At 38.8% G+C, this 15043-nt stretch overlaps 1 protein-coding gene and 1 long non-coding RNA gene across 5 annotated transcripts in view; one reads left to right on the top strand and one right to left on the bottom strand.

Moving 5' to 3' along the window:
- The window catches only part of LOC125179882 (uncharacterized), a 47674-nt gene that overhangs the window by 13672 nt on the left and 18959 nt on the right, over window positions 1-15043 (top strand). The gene's annotated exons all lie outside the window — the stretch shown is intronic.
- Window positions 7546-15043, bottom strand: part of GYPC (glycophorin C (Gerbich blood group)) — a 35151-nt gene continuing 27653 nt past the window's right edge. The window contains exons 3-4 of one of the 3 annotated variants that reach the window (XR_007157901.2): window positions 13183-13473; window positions 7546-12354 (exon numbers count right to left, since the gene is read on the bottom strand). Coding sequence is in view for 1 of the 3 variants with exons in the window: in XM_048046981.2 (XP_047902938.1) it covers window positions 13277-13473 (197 nt within the window). In the remaining 2 variants the exon portion in view is untranslated. Of the gene's footprint in view, window positions 13474-15043 lie in introns of all 3 variants that reach the window. The other 2 variants (XR_007157902.2, XM_048046981.2) reach the window with 2 other exon arrangements.

The raw sequence follows: 15043 nt of genomic DNA, 5'->3' as shown, positions 1-15043 counted from the left end.
CATACAGGCTGAGACTGGCCCTCTCCCAAGATACGGAGATCTTTTTATTCATGCCACCCTTTTTTTTTTTTTGTCTTTGTTGTTGTTGTTTTGTTTTATGATTTTTTTTTTTCAGGTTTTGCCTGTAGAAATAGTGTTTGGATTAGGCTAGTTTAGCAGCCACAACAGCTACTGACAATTAAGCAAGGTGATGAGTGCGGTGGCCTCCTCCAGCTGCTCTGGCCCAGGTCCCCTTCTGTTCGGCTCCTGGGGCCCAGCCCCATGCCAGGAGATCCGGGGTCTCTGCCCAGGCTGGGGGATGTAGCTGCTACTTTCCCCTTGCAAATGCAACTGATAGCAAAGATAAGCACATATCCCAGAGACACACAGACACAGAGAGGACACTGACATGAACGGTCACACAGGCTGTCCAAGGCAAGGACTGCCTTCAACGGCAGTTAAACACCAGACTCCCATAAAACATGGTCACAGACATCTGAGTCTCCTTCCTTCTTCCCAGCTGATAGAGAAAAAAGTTCACTAGTGAAGGTTCACAGTACTCTCTAGGTTCACAAGCACATACACACATCCACGGATCCTTTCAGCACCAGCACAGCCCGTCTGTACACCTAGCAGCCTTGCCTGGATCCTGGGCCCCTAACCTGATTTTACCTCATTCATGGGTTGCCTACTTTCTGACTAGTCCAGCTTGAAATTTGCTGCAAATACACACACTCATCCCTCAGGCACACCACATTTGCAAATCCTGCTGAAAGTACCAACATAGGTACTCCCGTATACCTGCTGCCCCAGCCCAGACCCGAGATTCTGCTACTTTCCAGCAGGTCCAGCTTGAATTTTGCTTGCGAATACACACACACAACCCACACACAGCAGTCTGGGGAAGATACAGACACTTCCCCCCTGCAGTAGCCAGCACCAGACACACAGGCTCTGCTCTCCACACCAGGCCCCATGGCTCTGCTCCAGCTGCCATCACAGAGCCCACACCTACCTCACTCATGCCAGTCCCCTCCCAGCAGCTGGCTTGTGAACACACTGCTCCTGACTCATGTCTAGTAGACGAGTAGACCCCTTCCCATGGGGGGAGTAGAAGACCCCACCACATGCTCCAGTAGGTGGCGTTAGGACCCTACTTGCTCCAGTAGCTGGCACCACAGTCTGTGGCCCTACACCCCTGGCCTGACTTCGGGAGCTGGGACCCAGTTCACTCACAAAGGTCCCCAGTAGCTAGCACTCTGGGCTCAAAGTCTGTAGACCCCTCCCTAAGTCCAGAAAGGACCCTCCAACTTCTGATGCTAGGATCTTTACCCGCTCCAGTAACTGGCACCACAGTCCACAGGGCCTACGGCCCTGGCTTGACTTCATTATTTGGCACCCGTTCACTCAGTGCAGGTCCCCAGTAGCTGGTTTTCTGAACACAAAGTTTGTAGGACTCTTTCAGATCCAGAGAGTTATGGACCCTCCAGCTGCTGACCTTAGGACCCTCACTTGCTCCAGTAGCTGGCACCACTGCCTGCAGGCCTACATCCTCGGCCTGACTCCAGTAGCTGGCATGCATTCCACTCACGCACACACACAGCTCTTGCCAGTAGCTGGCACATAGTCCTTTCAGCATGCATACACATAGGAAAGATAGTGCTAAAATGCAGAGATAGATAGTTAAGAAAAGATCTAATGAGGAAATATGAGATGACAGGACAGACTGTGGTGATCAGGTGTACCCAGACAAATACAGGCCCACTCTGTTTTACAGGGATCCAGATCTTTTATACACTTTTCTACCTATCCCTTCTCCATTTCTCTTGTTCCCCCTTCCCCTGTACATGCCTCCATGGGTTTGCAGAGCTCTTCAGCTTTCTGTACCCTCTCATTCTGGGGCCCCTCGGTCCACAGTCTTTATCAGATGTGAAATCCAGATTGATCATCCTGGAAGCAGCTCCTGTAGTTTGATAGCCCATCAACCAGTGTGAGTGGGAGGTTTGCTTCTTGTCATTGTCTCCATTTTTGCTTTGTCAGGTCTGTGTCTCAGCATTTTGCTTATTGTTCCACCTTCTTTACTTCTTATCATCTCAGTCCAGAAATCCTCACACAGACAACCTTTCCATGAATCAACATTTCCACATTCCATTTATTTTCTTATCAATTAGTACAAAAGTAATTCCTATTACTGTCTACCTTTCTTATTATCCCTTGCTGCATTGGAAAAGGTCCTTGACCAGGTCCCCTCAAAGGAGCAGATAGTCTCCTTCTACATAAACTTACACCGATATGATATATGAGTGGGTGTGTAATACTCTGTGCACCAACAGCTGCATGTACCCATCTGGAGCAGACGGATATGTCTGGAGAGATTGTTTTATTTAAGACATATTGCTTATAATATATACAGCATTAAAAGGAAAAGGAAAAAAAAAGTGCACTTAAGTCTCATTACAAATCTGGAAACACTCAATGCCCTGCTAATAAGACAAATAGAGTCCCTCACTCCTGCTTTCCCAGCACCTCATAGACTTTTTCCTTTTTGGCTGGAAATGCTAATCTGTCCATGTATAACTCATGTCATAGACTTCTTTGGATGGCTGGTTGTTTTTGTCCCCCATTCCAGTGTCCTTAATTAGGTGGGCATGAGAAATCACAACCATCTGGCTTTAAAGTCAGTAGATTTTGTGGCTTTAGGTGTTTACAAGCCAATGCCTTTAGAAAGTTTTTCATCTCGGCAAGTAGTTTCACTTCCTGAGCTTTGCAGTACTGACAGTGCATGTAACTTGCGTTTAATTAATAGTGTATTTTTCAGGTAGGAAATAATTTTAATAGGGGCACTGGCTACTTTTTTTTTTTTTTCCAGAAAACCATAGAAAAATAATCCAATATTTAACTATTTCATTGTTAATATGCTGCAAATTGAACATTCTGTGGAATATTTTAAATATTCTTTATTTTCCTTATACTTCTTAGGAAATGTATAATTTCTACTTTAAGGGACTTTGCTAAGCAAATGACTTATAAGGGCAAATGTTACTGCTCTTCTGGGGAAGTCATTGTTTTTCTGCTCCTTAACTCTCAGAAGGCTTGTGGTGCTTCTGCATTGTCTATAAGATACTGCACAGTTGAAGGAAGCCTCATCAGAAATTATTTGCTAGCTGCAAAGGGAGAAAATGTCATCATGCCAATGATGACAATCATGCCAACTTCTTGTTGGGGCAGAGAGTACTAAAATTTATATTTGGCATAGGTTATTGAAAAGGCATGCTTGCTGAATACATATCGTGCTGTGGTAAATAGAGGCTTGCAGGAAGACACTTGCATTTTTTATATGCTATCCCAATGCATGCACCAATACACTTTCCATGTATTAAGTGTTTCTGACACACTAGGGATCTGAGGGGCACCAGTCTCAGCTAGAAGCTTTTAATTGCTTAGCTAAACTTGAAGAAGTTTCTGCTTTTAGCCCTAGTGGTCAAAGTCAGTTCTCAGTCAAGTGGTCAAACTCAGTCAAATTCAGTTCTCTTTATGACCAGTGGCTTTTAAGGTAACAGCATGTATAACTGTAGAAGGTCTTCACCTTTGTGGAAGACATTAAATCACTAAATGTTATTGTTAGGAATAATTGATCTATACCTGAGATAGGTGAAGCTTTTGGCTTATTTGCACAATCCAAAGAGTTTTCTGGTCTTCTTCTTCTTCAAGTTAAATGGGGCTTTGAGCAGCCTGGTCTACTAGAAGGTCTCCCTGCCCATGGCAGGGTGGGTGGAACTAGATGATCTTTAAGGTCACTTTCAACCCAAAGCATTTTCTGACTCTATGATTCTACAGAACAGACCTTAGAGAGGAAATCCGAAAGGAAATCTGAAGTCAGCTTTGACTGCCAACTCAAATGAAATGAAAATCCCAGAAAGCTACTAGTAGCAACAGAATGTGCCATGATCCTAATCCATCCTTATGCAGCCTTGCTCTGAAAGATGATGCTGTAATTTTCTCAAGCTTTCTGGAAGAATATTGCTTGAAAGCTTAGAAGGACTTAAGAAATACAGTCTTAAACTTGCACTCACAGCAACCGTGTGGAAAAGCCAATACTGGAAAATGTCTCCAGATAGTTACCAGATAAAAAAGATATGCTCTTGCAGCTACTCTCAGTAGTGACTACAAATATATATATATTAAATACATAATTTTAAGAAACTGTATGGCATTTTCTCAGAAGTTTAATTTTCCATAATAATACCAATAAAATGAAACAGAGCCCTGGAAGATGTGAACTCCTGCCTGTACTCATAGCTAGGAAAGGAAGGGAAATGAATGATTATATATATTTTCTCAGCTCTGCCTTAACCCACTACATGTAAAGCGAGAGGGCAAGACCTGAGAAGACACTGCACAAGAAGAATGATTATTAGATAAAATGAGACAAACACATTCCACAAATGATACAGCAGAGCGAAAATGAAACAAAAATATTAGTTTGTCTTTGCGAAAGTTTTACCATACAGAGCAGAACTGTTGGAAGATAAGTTTTCCTAGGGAATAATGACCTCATATTCACTTATACTTAAACTACTTTTTCCTCAGACTGAATGTTTATGTACTCTTCATTACAGGGAGGAGACGATTATGAGGAGTTAAGAGTGTTTTTTTTTTTCTTTTTTCAAAAATAATTCTACTTTGGCCAAGAAATTGTTTTATAGAAAACTTATTGTTTGGTCCATGCCTGAACAATATTCTAGTAAAGTTTTCTTTTACACCTTTGGTGTCCCCCTACTTTGGGTAGGGAGGCTGACTTATTTCGGGACTGTGACCTTCGTTTCAGGACTATGTCATTACCTTCTTTAGTGAAACACCAGTATTTGTGTGGGTTTGACAAAACTGTTTTAGTAAGTTATAGTTTTTGATTTTGAGAGACAAATAAAGCATCAATAATCCCCTCACTCTCCTCAGAACTAGATGTCTGAACAGATCAGCCAGAATGTAATCAGAAACTTTCTGATCCTACAGCATGAGAGGACAAAAACTAGACTGGAGGGATGGGGCAAAATGAAAAAATTGGGACAGGTTTTAAAAACCCGTGTAACTTATACCTCTGAGTGGGACAGTGAGTACACAGAACAGTAGGTCAGATAAGGTTTAAAGTAATCTGATCCTGAACTATTTGCTCTGCTACTTGGGCCTATAATTCATTTTTCATTGCAGTCAGTAGAGCTTCAGAGATGAGAGGTCTGGTTAAACTTAAACACAGCTGCCAGATGGGTTTTGGGGGGAAGAAGGGAGGAGAGATATTGAATGAGAAGACTAAGAAAAATAATTCTTTGGGAGCTGGGCAGAAGTCTCTATGACTGATTCTTGTGGCTTAACTTTTGGCATGTGTTCAGCACCTTGCTGTTCAGGGGAATCATCTTGTTCCTGATTCTGTGCCATACCTTTCATTTTTCATTCTGCTTTCTTACGTCCTGGTGTCAGAAGCATCACTCATGTCATGCAAAAAGAAAGACTGAGAGAGTCCTGAGCTCCCTTCATGGAATGATGATCTTTATCCCTTCACCAGAAAGCTGAGAGATGTAATAATCTCTCTGATTCTTCCACTTCTGTTCTGGCAGCTAAGCTGTGCTGCTATTGAACAGAAGGGAATGGAGATATTTCAGTGCTATAGAAGTTTTGAGCACAAGGTTCTATTTATGCATAACATTACAGCAATATTAGAAAAGGTATGGGGAGCCTTGAGAGTCACACATACTTTCATGGAACAAATTTTATGAATGGAAAGGAAAGCAGAAATTGACACTAAAGAATGGCAGAAAGTGTAATTTAATTGAAATACAATATAAAATCTTATTTGAATTAAATATGATTTACAGCAGGCTTTATTAAAATGCTATTGATCACTCTATTAGGTGTTAGAATGGATAAAGATGATTGTTCTCAGTAACTGAGAATGTGGTGTTGAGTTGCATTTTACCAGCATATCCATATGTCACAGAGAGAAGAGCTTTCAAGTAAATCTGCTAGCAATCCTCCTGGGAGATTAGATACTTTTTTTCCAAGATACTGTAGACTGAGTCACCACTCAAGTCTTCCTGGTCATTAGCCAAACATCAAAAATTAGAAAACCTCTCTTTGTGCAGCCTTAGCAAGACTAACTGCAGAAAGTTGGGTGTCAAGCGTTTTTTTTTTTTTTTTTTTTTTTTTAAGCTGAAATAGAAATATTAATTAAAATCTTTGCGGGGAAACAGGTTGATTACAGCAAGGTCTGGACCCTTTTCTTTCTTGTTGTAGTCAGAATATTCAGTACCAACTCTAGGTTCAGCATAGATGATTGAAGAGATTTGAAGGAAATCATACATGTGTGTTGAATGCCACTATGTGATGGCATGTACTGCTGAACACTTATTTTCACATGGTTTCCTTTTTTGTTATTTTTTTCTTTACTCAGCTCTTTGTTTCTGTGGTAAGCTTGTGAAATACTGATCAACCATAAAGGGAGAATTTTGTCCCAACACACTTTCATTATTTCTTGGCAAACAGCCAATGGCCAGTCTCCATGGAAAAACATACCATGTGCTGCTGCTGTTAACAGTACAAGCCATCGCAGATTTGGGTTGCTGAAGCACCTCCAATAACATTGAATCTCACTGTTAGATGTGTCAAGAAGTCAAGGTCAAAATATCATATGCGCTGGCTAATCATGGAGGATCCAGTGGGTGTTCTTCAGTACTCCTACCCCCTGCTTGTCATCCCAGCAAGAACACTGCTAATGAACCTTTCAGCTACTGCTGGCCTCCTAGCAGTCCTACACATCAAAGTCCTGTGGCACATGAAAGGTCCAAAAGAAGAACTGTTCTTACCTCAGCTTCTTTGCTTATAGATATTAAAACTTATATGATCCACTATCTTTCTGGTACCTTGCAAGATGTAACCATTTTGAGACATCATTTGACCCAATAGCATATTGCTTAAGAGCCACTGTTTTTTTTTTTTTGTTATTAATATATATATATTTTATTTTTCCTACCATCAGCAATGATCTTTGCAAAAAAAGGGGGCAAAAGCAAAATAACAATAAACATTACACGAGGCGTAGCCATAGTTCTTTAACTGGGGACATACTAAGTTAAAACAGAAGTTGTATGGAAAGCATGAAGAACAAAACAAAAGTGTTTGCACTTGGTAGTAGCAGCTGGGAGGAAGGCAGGCCATCCATCGGTAAATATTAATTAAATGTTTATGAGCCTGCCTAGAATTTTTAAAAACACCGTGCCTTAGATAACAAACCAGCATACAGATCCACATTGACATCCATGGGGCAGTGTTCCTTCAGAGAAAGTAATTGTTTGATTCCTTATTTGAAGTTTGACTGCTTCCTGTATCTATCAAAAGCTTCTGTTGCTTTTTTATTGCAAACACTAGCAGTATATCTTTTAGAGTTTGCATGCGCTATTAAGAAAAATTCTTGCCTACTTACCCTTTTTGATCTACGTTCTTAGGTAAACAATATAATTGGTGATTCTAAAAGTTCATGATATTTTAAAAGCAAACGAAAGCATGAGAACAGTCTTTTAAATGCTGAAAATTACAACTTTAATTATAAAGTTATTTATTTATTTATATTTTTGCCTTTTTTTTTTCGGTTCAAAGTAATTTACACCAGCCGCGTATTAATAGCTTTGAAAAATACAAACATTATAGTCAGCTTTAACATACAATCAGCAGTAAGCTTTGAATACTGTATCTGCTCTTCTTGTCATAGCAATGCTGTAATTCAAATAGACTTTAATACAATATATCAGATTCTTTCAACCATATGTACAGATTGAAACAACAGAAAAATGATGTAAAAAAATGAGATTATACTGAAAGATCAGCTCTTTTAAAGATTTCTACCTTAACTTAGAGTGTTTCTTTCTGACATGGGTGGGAATACAGTTTTCTTGCAAGAAGAATAAATATAGTCAGTGAAATTCTTGTTTTGTTGAATTCAGTGGAATTTTATCCCAACCATACAGGGAACCATCGCATAGAATAATGATTACATATTTCCAGTCACTGACAATATCTTGAACTAGAGAAAGACCTCTACTACCATAAACATTTAATTTCTTTGTAATACGGTTGGAATTTTTACTCACTATTTAAATTTTTCTTTGATATCATTAGTTTCCTTTATTAACTACCTGAATTTCCAGACATTAAATATGTGTTCCTTGCTGGTTCAGGGGTTCTTTAGTGTTCTGTCTTTTATGAACTGCTGCTGTGAATCTTCTGCATTTTCAAAGCACACAAAGCCTTCTTATGTGAAGAACTGAGAGATTTTAGAAAATGCAATAAACAGCTCTTAATATATTTAATAAGGGTGCTCTTTTGGTGTTTATTTTCTAACATTTTTTGATTGGACTGGCACATGCAAGGAATTCAAACACCTCATATAATTCAAAGAAATTTGTTGTCAGCATTTACCTTCAACAAACACACTTTGATTTTTTCAAAGAGCACTATCTATTTTGTTTGATAAAAAAAACCTGCTCTCCATCTTTATTGGCATCTAGTTATCTTCTCCCACTCTGTATCTTTTTACTAATTTACATCTTGTATCAGCATTTCCTGTACTCTGTAAGGAATCCTCGTAGGCTGTGGCTTACAATGCTATCCTACTTATCCTTCTGCTATAAATGTTACAGCATTTTTTCTGCATTCACTGCTGAATGAGAACAGTCCTTTTTATTTTCCCTTTGTGGTGTTCTTCCAATGATTTCTAGATTTGATTTAAAAGAAAAATCCATGTTGATGTTTCTGGGGAAATCCTATGGTATTATTTTTAATAGACTCACAAAGTGATTTGGTCCTTTTGTTCTAAAAAGAAGAAAAATGTTTAAATCCTCTGCAAGACTGCATTAATGTGCAATGGCACTTTGGCCCCAGGGAAACCTGGAATGACGGTGGCCATGCCTAAGAAAAAAATGTGTACCAGGTCCAATAAATGGTAGCCAGATACCTGGTTGGGACTAACTGCTTTTGGATAGACTTACTCTGCTGAGCTACAGGTGCTGACACTAATAAGCAGTTGTTTTTGTGCAGGGGAGGATTCAAGTATTCTACAAAATTACAAGAAATTCAGTTCCAGATGTTAAGGCAGGACAGGAGAATATAGAATATGGAAAGCTAAGTTCATTTTTTTTTTTTTTAACGTTTATGTAATGTTGACAAGAGACAGTTTAAAAAGAGATTCATTTCTCTTTGCCAGCAATATTTTATTTATTTATTTTTTCAGTGAGAGAATTTGGAAACTCCGTGGATCCACTCTTAAAACTCACCAATGTCACCGGAAATATTATGTTTAACTTTTGTCATTTCCATATATCTTTAGAAAATGTGTATTCCTGTAAGATCATATTTATTCTGTCTCTTCCAAAAAATACTGTTCTTTTTCATGCATGGTTTTCTTGGACATTATTGAAAAATGATTTGTGTTTCTAAACATGGGCTGTAGCTTTCTGTGCTCGGTGGGATTCCAGAAGTTTTCACGAAGAATTAAGGAATCAGGACAAAATTCCTGCTTCAGGAATCATCATCCTGATCCCTTGTTTAGTGAACGCTGAAGGTTTAGAGCATTCAATTTAAATAACTAACCAGAGTTTGCAGTACTATTTTTAGACCCCTTTTCTGTGAAAAATGTGTCAAATGTAAACTTTGTAAATCAATCTCAGACCAGGTTGGGCAGGTTTGATCAAACTTGACACTGGGTGGGAAGTCTAAAGTTAAAACTTTTGTGAAAATTGGCTCTTAGCCATCAGAGGCAGACATAGCATCCTCAGTGATAAAAATGAATAAGCAAGTAAATGGCCAGTCGTAGGGATGCCATGGGGAAATCAAGGGGGATCTTGCTGGGAGCCTGGGTGACTGCATGTGGGAATTGGAGGCATGGTTGGGGAAATGTGGCACCACAGAGTCGCAGGACAACTGGACCCTCAGCAGAAGAGGAGCCTGTTTCCTTACTTCTCCTATTCAGGAAGCAAATTGTTAAAATCAATTGATAAAGGCTTATGAAAAGATACGGCTGCCAACCGAGACATCTTGATGTTGTACATAGTATTTGCTTTAGAACAGCATGTTTCTTGCAGAAGGATGTTTTACTAATTATTAGTTCTAAAAGCAATAGGAAGTTTGTAATGCACTCTTTTTACAACTAAATTGAATGACTCAAGACAGTAGAGTTATTGTATGTGTAAAAAAAATAGCAGGATGAAGCCATTAGAGTTCTGCCAGTCATTCAGATGTCATGGGCTTTCTTCATTACAAAGAAAAGTTTGTCCTGAAAAAAAACCACACATACAAATAAACAGAAAATTGCCAAAAAAACATATCTTCTCTCTGTTCAGCATGCTTGAGTCATTTCTAAATACACAAAGTCCTGGAACCCAAAAGGACACTATAAAAAAAATAAACTAGCTGAAACTGTAGCTCTTGCCAGAGTCACTGCTCTGCAAACATTCAAAGTGGTTCATTACTGATAGAGAAGCTGTTCCTGTACAGTTTGTTAGCATGGATGAATAGGGAAAGTAGGATAAAGAGATGTAATTAAGCTACTAAGAAGGGATATAGTCAAAGACCAGTAGTTGCATTCAGTTAGGGAAAGCAATGACAGAAAAGTCTGGCGTTGACTGAACTGGTAAGAATTGGCTGAGCTCTGCTCAATTCATGTTGTATCACCAGAAAATCTGACTCCTGTAGTTCAAATGTGTGCAGTTAACAGTCTGGCTCAATCCACTTCATAATTAAAATACTCAACCTTCCACCAAAAGAGACACTAATTCAGGTTTTCCCATGTTGAAACAGGTATGTCACAGTTGTCTAATTAGAAGCAGCAGGATCAAGTTGCAAACAAACAAACAAACAAACAAAAAAAAAAAACAACAAAAAAAGAAAAATACAAAACAGAATTTCATGACTGGGGAGGGAAGCTGGAATTTATTCCTCATGACCCTCACACCTTGCTCTAAAGTCAATTTCATTCAACAGCCAAACCTACATCAGGCAGTTCTGGGTAGACGAAAGTGTACAGAAGGTGATGAAAGGTTGGCAGTCTTTTATAGGTCCTGATAGCACTTGAAGAAAGATTTTTGGTGTTCCCATGGCTTGTGTGAGAGGTGCAGCAGAGCTCAAGTCACCCTATTTACCGTCTCCTCAGAGGCAATACTTACATTCTTATTGAGCTGGAGGGTCAGGAATCTTCAGTTTTACAAACTCAGTCTTACAGCTAAGATTAGTTAATTTCTCCAACACTTGTCCCAGAAAAATAAAAACAGATTCCTTTTTCAAAAGCCGTAAAAAGATTAAAATAGTAACGTATCCTAGAAGAAAACAGTCATATTTGAGCTCTGCTAGTGCTGGATTGCATGCATGTTGTACTGCACTAGCCACAGAATAGAATGTGGCTATGCAACAGTATGTTATGAAAAAATATCTTAAGCATTTAGTAAATTTGGCAGGATTTTGATATTCTTTGGCTAAAATGCAAACACATGGAGATTCATGATTCAAGATCTAAGGTATTGGTATTTTAAGAATAATTCAAAATCCATCTACTTCAGGTACTGAGAAAAGACTGCATTTGTGATTGAAAAGGTGAAAATATTCCAGTTCTCCACATGGGTCATCACAGTCTTTTCTTGTGCTGATGTCTTTTCACTATAACATTTTTGTGGCCAACATCGATAATGTATGCTGGAGTCCAGGAGCTTTCAAGCTTTGGTGCCAAGAAGTGACCACGAGTGTGTCTTGAAAGCAGTAGTAGAAGACTTTATATGTGTGTGTGTGTGTGTGTGTGTATATATATATATATATATACACACACGATTATATATATATAGATCGAAACACAGGAAAAAACATATTGAGTTGAGCAGAGCTCATCAGTGCCTTATTTGTTATCTTGTATTTCTTCCCCTCTAAATTCAGTAGTCCAGGGCACCATTGCAGCTGGGGATGAGCAGGTGCAGAAAACAATTATCCTATTTCCGGAGCTAATTGTGGACTTCAATTAGGAAGCTAGCTTACTGGGTTAAAGAAACTCATCACCATTGATTTTTAGGCAAGGAATAAGATTTTTTCATGTGAACCACTGTGACTAATCTATTTATTTATTTATATTAAAGCATTGATGGTCAATGTAACTCTCTTATCTAGGACAATGCAAAGGATATACCGAGTCGATACAGATGGAGACATCAATACAAGCCAGTGGCATTCAGATGAACAAGCTTCTTTTTAGTGACAGTCTCATGGTTGCATTTACAAAAGATTTATCAGTATATGCACCAGAATTGAATTCCTCTTCTTGCAGAAATCCAAAATCTTGCAAGCGGGTGTCTGAGAGAATTTTCCAATGCAAAATAAATAAATAAATACTTGGGCAAAAATATCTTACTTGAAAAAAATCTAGCTGAGCTCCACTGTTTCAAAACGCCTGCTCAAACCAAGATGCTTTACCTTTTAATACCCATCTATCTATGCATGCATGCAGGGAACCTACCAACTAATTGGAATTATATTTGCAAGTCTACTGACTATTATATTCTACAGTGTAAATTCCAACATTTTGCAGTTCTCAAGCTGCCATGCAGAGCAAGTTAGAAATAAATCCTTCATTCTTACATTTTCCATGGTTTTCAACAGTTTTGTTTCTTTGAAGTCTCTTTGACTTTTATGTATTTAAAATTCTAAAAATTCAAAAAAGAAAAGTCCCAATCTAAATTCCCAACAAACAAACTCCCCTGTGCCAATAAAATTGCACTTTTAAGAGGAGGGGGGAGATATCTGGGCAACAAAGCTTATTTGTTCCAGCTACCTCAGCTTTATCTAGTTTAATGTTTTTTCTGTGACCATTTGAAATTCAATTTCAGGTAGTTCTGTATAATATCAGCATAGGATGCATCATTAACTCCAAGAGGATGTTTTCCATTGGCATCTGCTATTTTCACCAAATGTCAAGGCTTGACATTTGCTATCGTTATCTGGTTTTGGTGTATCACTCATACTGAGATTTTGTTTCTTCTTATCTGATATTGATTTCAACTGTGACCAGCTGTGTTGCTAATAAAATCAACAGGCAAGTATCTGGCATTTAGCTCTTCACGGGCAGAGAAAAAGAAACAACCTAGTGACAAAATAGAGATACTTTTCAATTAGGATGCTTGCCTGTATCCTCATATTATCCATCTCTTAGCACTTCTGTTGATGTAGTATTTCTGATTGATTCCCTTCGGGAAGTCTCCATGGAAATCCTTGCCTCTCAGATGAAATATTCCTTTTTACTCTCATCCACAGCTTCCTGGAGAGCAGGGTCATTTTTCAAAGCAGCATCAGCACTTTCAGCAAACTCAGTTCCTTTTGCCTCATTGGTGTGGTAGGTGCCCTTATGCCTGTACATGTACCGGACCATCACAACCAGTAGGCAAATGAGGACAAATACCACTGCAGCAATCACACCTAGAAGAAAGGTACCAGTTAAATGCATTGTCAGTAATAAAATACAAGCAGCATATTGCAGCCAGGCATCACAAATTCAGTTACTTGATAGGCAAAAGTTTATGTATCACAAGATATTCACATGTTGTAATGGCTAGGGTCAGAACGGATTACAGATGAAACAAACTGATGAGCTGACACTGCCAAAAGCAAGATGGGGTATACATACTGCAGAAATGCAGATCAAACTCTTGCTAGCTTTCTTTCAAAATCAGTGGCTTGGTTTGCTTGAATTCACTGGAACTACACAGTTCATTCCACAATGAGAAGAAATATGACAACCTAAAGCAAAACCAATATGTTTCTTTCATCTTTATGGTACCATATATCCTGGGTAGTTTGCAGGAAATCTGACCCTGCCCCACTGAGTGTATTCAATTTCAGGAGGAATAAAGGCCACTGAATATTTCTTAGGAGACATTCAACAAGTAGCAGGAGCCATATGCCTGCAGTACTGCTTTATATCTAGGAGCTGCCATCTCATGCTGTGCTCTAATTAAGAAAGCTGTATTGTAATGAATGTGGAATTGACACCTGGGAGGAGGAAGGGGTTATGGGTAGAACTTCTCTGTCTCCCAGACTAAAACTAATCACTAGCCGTGTGTTGACTAGACAAAAATTTCCATAGGCAACCTAAATGTGCGTAGGACTAAACTGTGAATGGAAGCACTCCTAGTGAAGGGAAGTAATTCTCCAGGGATGATTGTGTACTAGGAGAACACTTCATGTCCTCTCTTCCCAGAGTCCTTCCTTTTTTTTTTTTTTCCCTTTTCTATAAAGAAAGGTGGAAGTCCAGAAAAAGAGGCACCACTGATAAGTCCATAGCTAAAAAAGTACAATGTCTATACCCTTCCTCTCAGATCAAATTGATCATTTAAGAATCCAAAAGATAAATAAAGTATTATGAAGCTGATTTATTGAACTTCTATGCATTTTACATTTTTTTTCTTCTCTCTCTCTCTCTCTTTTTTTTTTTTTAAACACTTTTTAGATACCACTTGGATGTGCTTCTAAGCTCTTTAGCTGTAATTCTATATAAGTACACAATACCGAGCTGATTCTATGTTCATGTGACTCCAGGACCAGGGGATTAAAGAAGTAAACCAAATATTAAAGAAATACACAATAAGAAGCACCAGAATAGGATAATCCTAGGGAAAAAGAAAACAAACAAACAAACAAAAAAAAGTATGTGTTTTTATGTGAGAGTGTGAAGCTGCTGTGAGGATGCAATAGGTAGGATTTCATCTGATTAACTGTAGGCATCTACAGTACAGGAGGCTCCATCTAAGTTAGTCCTCTTGGGCTTCTTGTACAGTCAGTAGACCGGAGGGTCTGGTGTTCTAGAAACAAATGTCTGTGTTTGGACAGATGAATCACTCCCTGGAAAGGCCTGCTATTCTGCAGTGACAATGAAGGGTGTGTAGAGAGTGCATCCCTTCTTTCCCCCCGTGTTCAAGATATGTGTCAGCAGCAGGTATCTCCAAAGCTTTGGATTTATCAGCATAAGTAACCAAGTTTGGATACTCTA

The sequence above is a fragment of the Anser cygnoides genome, chromosome 6 (assembly GCF_040182565.1).
Source record: "Anser cygnoides isolate HZ-2024a breed goose chromosome 6, Taihu_goose_T2T_genome, whole genome shotgun sequence".
In the NCBI taxonomy this organism is placed as follows: domain Eukaryota; kingdom Metazoa; phylum Chordata; class Aves; order Anseriformes; family Anatidae; genus Anser; species Anser cygnoides.
The sequence above is the reverse complement of the archived record's forward strand: the minus strand, read 5'-3'. Positions and strand labels throughout refer to the sequence as shown.